Source organism: Tetrao urogallus (assembly GCF_951394365.1).
Source record: "Tetrao urogallus genome assembly, chromosome: 1".
In the NCBI taxonomy this organism is placed as follows: domain Eukaryota; kingdom Metazoa; phylum Chordata; class Aves; order Galliformes; family Phasianidae; genus Tetrao; species Tetrao urogallus.
The window spans coordinates 192,950,084-192,957,203 of record NC_136813.1 but is presented as its reverse complement, the minus strand read 5'-3'; the positions used below and the strand labels follow the sequence as shown (position 1 = coordinate 192,957,203).

Below are 7,120 nucleotides of genomic sequence, written 5' to 3'. Positions count from 1 at the left end.
CCAGTGATGTTCTCCTCTCAGTGCCCCAAAAGCAACTTCCTCCCTCAAAAAGCAGCTTCCATTCAAAAACTGGTGTTTTTTCCCCTCAAAAAGCAGCTCTTCTTCCCCCAAACTCCGCTTTTTTCGCCTCAAAATTCAACTTTCCTCCCCGAAGAAACAGCTTTCCTTGCCAGAACTTCTCCCTTTCCCCAGAAAACCAACTTTCCTTCCCCAAAAAGCAACTTGCACCCTCAAAAACCAACCCTCCCTCCCAAAAATGAACATTTCCTCCCCAAAAAGGCAACTTCCCCCCTAAAACCTGACTTTTTTTCCCCTCAAAAAACAACTTTTCTCCTCCAAAAAAACCTTTTCCCTATTAAAATGTTTTTTTTTCCCCAAAATAAACGTGTTCCTCCCCCAAACCAATTATTTTCCTCCTAAAACCAACCTTTTTTTTTTCCTTCAAAAAACGATTCCCCCTCCCTAAAACCACATTTTTCCCCCCTCAAAACCAACTTTCCTTCCCCCAAAACTAATTTTCCTCACTTTTTTTCCCTCAGAAATGAACTCTTCCTTCCCAAAAACTCAGTTGTCCACCCTTAAATCTCACGGAATCACAGCATCACAGAACTGTAGGGGTTGGAAGGGAGCTGCAGAGCTCATGGAGTCCAACCCCCTGCCAAAGCAGGTTCCCTACAGCAGGTCACACAGCTCGGCATCCAGGCAGGTCTTGAACATCTCCAGAGAAGGAGACTCCACCACCTCCCTGGGCAGCCTGTTCCAGTGCTCCGTCACCTCACTGTAAAGAAGTTCCTTCGCACATTGGTGTGGAACTTCCTATGCTGCAGTTTCCGGCCGTTTCCTCTCATCCTGTCTCCACTCACCACTGAAAAGAGTCCAGCCTCGCCATTCTGCCCCCCACACCTTAGATACTGGTAGACCTGGATCAGGTCCCCTCTCAGCCTTCTTTTCTCCAGGCTGAACAGACCCAGTTCACTCAGCCTTTCCTCATAGCAGAGATGCTCCAGGCCCCTCCCCATCTTGGTGGCCCTCCGCTGGACTCTTCCCAAGAGATCCCTGTCTGTTTTGTACTGGGGAGCCCAGAACTGGACGCAGTGCTCCAGATGAGGCCTCACTAGGGCAGAGTAGAATCATAGAATCATAGAATCATAGAATCACCAAGGTTGGAAAAGACCTAAAAGCTCATCCAGTCCAACTGTTCACCTATTCCCAATAGCTCCCACTAAACCATGTCCCTCAACACAACATCCAGCCTTTCCTTGAACACCCCCAGGCTCGGTGACTCCACCACCTCCCTGGGCATCCATTCCAGTGCCTGATCACCCTTTCTGAAAAGTAATACTTCCTCATGTCCAGCCTGAATCTCCCCTGCCGTAGCTTGAAGCCATTCCCTCTGGTCCTATCACTAATGACACGAGAGAAGAGGCCGACTCCCAGCTCACTACAGCCTCCCTTCAGGAAGTTATAGAGAGCAATGAGGTCTCCCCTGAGCCTCCTCTTCTCCAGGCTGAACATTCCCAGCTCCTTCAGCCTCTCCTCATAAGCCCTGTGTTCCAGACCCCTCACCAGCTTTGTTGCCCTCCTCTGAACACGTTCCAGGGCCTCAGTATCTTTCTTGCAGTGAGGGGCCCAAAACTGGACACAGTACTCGAGGTGTGGCCTCACCGGTGCTGACTATAGGGGAACAATCACCTCTCTGCTCCTGCTTGCAACGCTGTTTCTGATGCAAGCCAGGATGCCATTGGCCTTCTTGGCCACCTGGGCACACTGTCAGCTCACGTTCAGCCGAGCATCAATCAACACCCTCAGGTCCATTTCCTCTATGCAGGGGGAGGATCACCTCCCTCGACCTGCTGGCCACGCTCTGTGCAATGCACCCCAGGATGCCATTGGCCCTCTTGGCCACAAGGGCACACTGCTGGCTCATGGCAACCTGTCGTCCACCAGGACACCCAGGTCCCTCTGTGCAGAGCTCCCCTCCAGCAGCTCATCCCCCATCCTGTACCGCTGCATGCCATTATTCCTCCCCAGATGCAAGACTCCACACTTGCTTTTGTTGAACCTCATCCGGTTTGAGATGTGTCCCCTGGTGACATCAAACCTGGTGATCCGGCTTGAACCTCATCCAGTCTGGCCAGCTCTCAGCCTGTCCAGCTCTCGCTGAATGGCAGCACGGCCTTCAGCCAATCCTCCCAACTTCGTATCATCAGCAAACTTGCTGAGGGTGGCCGCCATCCCCTCATCAAGGTCACTGATGAAGATGCTGAACAAGGACCCAGCACCGACCCCTGGGGGACAACACTGCTCACAGGTCTCCAGCCAGACTCACTTTTCCTCCTCCCAAACCCACTCCTAACCTGCTTTTTCCTCACAACCCCACTATTTCCCCTCACAGAACTCCCTTTTCCTCCTCACACAACCAAGTTTCCCTCCCCAAACTTCACTTTTCCCTCACAAAACCCAACTTTTCCCTCACTAAACCCCATCTTTCCCTCCCCAAATCTCTTTTTCCTCTCCAAAACCTGACTTTGCCCTCCCTAAAACTCACCTTTTCTCCTCCCAAACCCAACTTTCCCCTCACAAGAAAACTTTTTCTCCCAACAAACCCGTTTTCTCTCACAAAACTCCCTTTCCCTCTCAAGAAAACACTTTTTCCCCCAACAAAACCCACTTTTCCTCCTCAAAACCTGACTTTTCCCTCATAAACCCAGCTCTTCCCTTCCTAAAACACACTTCTCCTCCTCACAACCCCACTTTCCCTCCCCAAATCTCTCCATTTATCTTCACAAAACCAACTTTCCTCTCACAAAAACAACTTTTTCTCCTCGCAAACCCCAGCTTCGCCCCCACAAAAGCCACTTTTCTTCTCCCAAACCTGATTTTCCCCTCACAGAAGCCACTTTCTCCCTTCCCAAACCCAATTTTCCTCTCACAAACCCAACTTTCTCCCTCACAAAACCCACTTTCCCTTCATAAACTGAGCTCTTCTCCTCCCAAACCCCACTTTCCCCTCACAAAAGCCACTTTTCCCCCTCTCAAACCCACTTTCCCCCCCTCACAAAATCATCTTTTTCCCCTCACAAAACCCGCTTCTCTCCCCAAGCCCAATTCTGCCCTCGCAAAACCAACTTTCTCCCTCGCAAAACCCGCTTTTCCTTCACGAACCAAACTTTTCTCCCTCCCAAACCCAACCTTCCCTTCACAAAACCCACTTTCCCCACACCAACAGAACTTTTCCCCTCACAAAACCCACTTCTTTTTTTTTCCCCTCCCACACCCAACTTCCCTCCTCCCGACCCCAACTTTCCCTTCGCAAAACTTTCCCTCCTCCCCAACTCCCCTCCTCCCTCCCTCTCCCGCTTCTCTCCTCCCTTCCCTTCCCGCCCCGTCCCACCCCAACTCTCCCCCCCTCCCACCCCCCCCCCCCCCCCCACAGGCCGGGCCATGGCGGGCCCCGGGGCCGCTCCGCCGGGCTCGGGGGCTCCGTGCGGGCCGTGGGGCGGGGGCGGCCCGTGCTGGCTGTGGGCGCTGGCGCTGGGCCTGGCGCTCGGTCCCCGCCGCTGCCCCGCGGCGCCGCTCAACGCTTCGGCCGCTCCTCCCGAGCGCTGCCGGCGGCCCGCGGCCTGCGAGCGGTTGCGCTTCGGCTCTTGCCTGGGCTCCGCGCTGCCCTACGCGCAAACATCCACGCTGCTGGCTGCAGACTCGGGATCGCAGGAGGAGGCGCACGGAAAACTGCTGCTGTGGTCCGGTACGGGGAAGGGGGGGGATGGATGGGGGTGTGAGGGGTGGAAGGGTGGTGGGGGGATGGGGGGCAATCAAGTGGTGGGGGGTTATGGGATGATGGGGGGTAATGGGGTGGTGGAGGTGATGGGGTGGGGGTAATGGGGTGATGGGGGGTAATGGGGTTATGGAGGTGATGGGGATGATTGGGGGGTAGTGGGATGATGGGGTGGTGGAGGTAATGGGGCGGTATGGGGTGATGGGGTAGTGGGGGGTAATGGGGTGGTGGGGGGTAATGAGGATGAATTGGGGGGTAATGGGATGATGGGGTGATGGAGGTAATGGGGCGGTATGGGGTAATGGGGTGGTGGAGGTGATGGGGATGATGGGAGTAATGGGGTGATGGAGGTGATAGGGATGATTGGGGGGCAATGGGATGATGGGGTGGTGGAGGTAATGGGGATGATGAAGGTGATGGGATGATGGGGTGGTGGAGGTAATGGGGTGGTGGAGAGGTAATGGGGATGATTGGGGGGTAATGGGATGATGGGGTGATGGAGGTAATGGCTTGGTGGGGGTGATGGGGATGATTGTGGGGTAATGGGATGATGGGAGGGTGGAGGTAATGGGGTGATGGGGGTAATGGGGTGGTGGAGAGGTAATGGGGATGACTGGGAGGTAATGGGATGATGGGGTGGTGGAGGTAATGGGGTGGTGGGGGTGATGGGGATGATGGGGTAGTGGAGGGAATGGGTGATGGGGGAGTAATATGGATGATTGGGGGGTAACGGGATGATGGAGTGGTGGAGGTAATGGGGCAGTATGGGGTGATGGGGTGGTGGAGGTGATGGGGATGATGGGGAGTAATGGGGTGATGGAGGTGATAGGGATGATTGGGGGGTAATGGGATGATGGGGTGGTGGAGGTAATGGGGATGATGAAGGTGATGGGATGATGGGGTGGTGGAGGTAATGGGGTGGTGGAGAGGTAATGGGGATGATTGGGGGGGGTAATGGGATGATGGGGTGATGGAGGTAATGCCTGGTGGGGGTGATGGGGATGATGGGGTAGTGGAGGGAATGGGGTGATGGGGGGTAATGAGGATGAATTGGGGGGTAATGGGATGATGGGGTGATGGAGGTAATGGGGCGGTATGGGGTAATGGGGTGGTGGAGGTGATGGGGATGATGGGAGTAATGGGGTGATGGAGGTGATAGGGATGATTGGGGGGCAATGGGATGATGGGGTGGTGGAGGTAATGGGGATGATGAAGGTGATGGGATGATGGGGTGGTGGAGGTAATGGGGTGGTGGAGAGGTAATGGGGATGACTGGGGGTTAATGGGATGATGGGGTGGTGGAGGTAATGGGGTGGTGGGGGTGATGGGGATGATGGGGTAGTGGAGGGAATGGGGTGATGGGGGGTAATGAGGATGAATTGGGGGGTAATGGGATGATGGGGTGATGGAGGTAATGGGGCGGTATGGGGTAATGGGGTGGTGGAGGTGATGGGGATGATGGGAGTAATGGGGTGATGGAGGTGATAGGGATGATTGGGGGGCAATGGGATGATGGGGTGGTGGAGGTAATGGGGATGATGAAGGTGATGGGATGATGGGGTGGTGGAGGTAATGGGGTGGTGGAGAGGTAATGGGGATGATTGGGGGGTAATGGGATGATGGGGTGGTGGAGGTAATGGGGTGGTGGGGGTGATGGGGATGATTGTGGGGTAATAGGATGATGGGAGGGTGGAGGTAATGGGGTGATGGGGGTAATGGGGTGGTGGAGAGGTAATGGGGATGACTGGGAGGTAATGGGATGATGGGGTGGTGGAGGTAATGGGGTGGTGGGGGTGATGGGGATGATGGGGTAGTGGAGGGAATGGGGTGATGGGGGAGTAATATGGATGATTGGGGGGTAACGGGATGATGGAGTGGTGGAGGTAATGGGGCAGTATGGGGTGATGGGGTGGTGGAGGTGATGGGGATGATGGGGAGTAATGGGGTGATGGAGGTGATAGGGATGATTGGGGGGTAATGGGATGATGGGGTGGTGGAGGTAATGGGGATGATGAAGGTGATGGGATGATGGGGTGGTGGAGGTAATGGGGTGGTGGAGAGGTAATGGGGATGATTGGGGGGTAATGGGATGATGGGGTGATGGAGGTAATGGCCTGGTGGGGGTGATGGGGATGATGGGGTAGTGGAGGGAATGGGGTGATGGGGGGTAATGAGGATGAATTGGGGGGTAATGGGATGATGGGGTGATGGAGGTAATGGGGCGGTATGGGGTAATGGGGTGGTGGAGGTGATGGGGATGATGGGAGTAATGGGGTGATGGAGGTGATAGGGATGATTGGGGGGCAATGGGATGATGGGTGGTGGAGGTAATGGGGATGATGAAGGTGATGGGATGATGGGGTGGTGGAGGTAATGGGGTGGTGGAGAGGTAATGGGATGACTGGGGGTTAATGGGATGATGGGGTGGTGGAGGTAATGGGGTGGTGGGGGTGATGGGGATGATGGGGTAGTGGAGGGAATGGGGTGATGGGGGGGTAATGGAGATGATTGGGGGGTAATGGGATGATGGAGTGGTGGAGGTAATGGGGCGGTATGGGGTGATGGGGTGGTGGAGGTGATGGGGATGATGAAGTGTGATGGGGTGATAGGATGGTGAGGGGTGATGGGGTGGTGGGAGGTGATGGGGTGTTGGGAGGTGATGTGGATGATTGGGGGGTAATGGGGTGATGGGGCGTAATGGGGTGGTGGAGGTGATGGGGGTGATTGGGGATAATGGAACGATGGAGTGGGGGAGGTAATGGGGTTATGGGGGTAATAGGGTGGTAGTAATGCTAGGGGATGATGTCTTGGTGGGAGTAGTGGGGGGTTGGGTGGTGGGGGGTTATGGGATGATCTGGCGTAATGGGGAGGAGATGGGGGTGGTGAAAGTAATGGGGTGATGGGGGTAATGGGGTGGGGAGGTGGAGGGGGTGATGGGGTGGGGGGGAGTAATGGGGTGATGGAGGTGATACGGGTCATTGGGGAGTAATGGGATGATGGGGTGGTGGAGGTAATGGGGTGGTGGAGGTGATGGGGATGATTGGGGGGTAATGGGATGATGGGGTGGGGGAGGTAATGGGGTGATGGGGGTAATGGGGTGGTGAAAGTAATGGGGTGATGGGGGGATAATGGGGTGGTAGTGATGATGGGGGGTGATGGGGTGGTGGGGGGTGATGGGGTGTTGAGTAATGGGATGGTGGGGTGATGGGGAGGTGGAGGTAATGGGCATAATGGGGCGATGGAAGTGATGGAGTAGTGGAGGTAATGGGGTGGTGGGGGGTAGTGAGGTGATGGGATGATGGAGGTAATGGGGTCACTGCTTGGCCACTGCTGCTGTGGTCT

The 7,120-nt window shown here is 55.4% G+C and overlaps 1 protein-coding gene across 1 annotated transcript in view; it reads left to right on the top strand.

Annotated features, from left to right (window-relative positions):
• Positions 1 to 3,444: 3,444 nt before the first annotated feature.
• The window catches only part of SMO (smoothened, frizzled class receptor), a gene marked incomplete at both ends in the record, with an annotated part of 12,183 nt that continues 8,507 nt past the window's right edge, over positions 3,445 to 7,120 (top strand). Inside the window, one exon of the mRNA XM_079547619.1 lies at positions 3,445 to 3,748. Within this exon, the coding sequence (XP_079403745.1) occupies positions 3,445 to 3,748 (304 nt within the window). The remainder of the gene's footprint in view (positions 3,749 to 7,120) is intronic.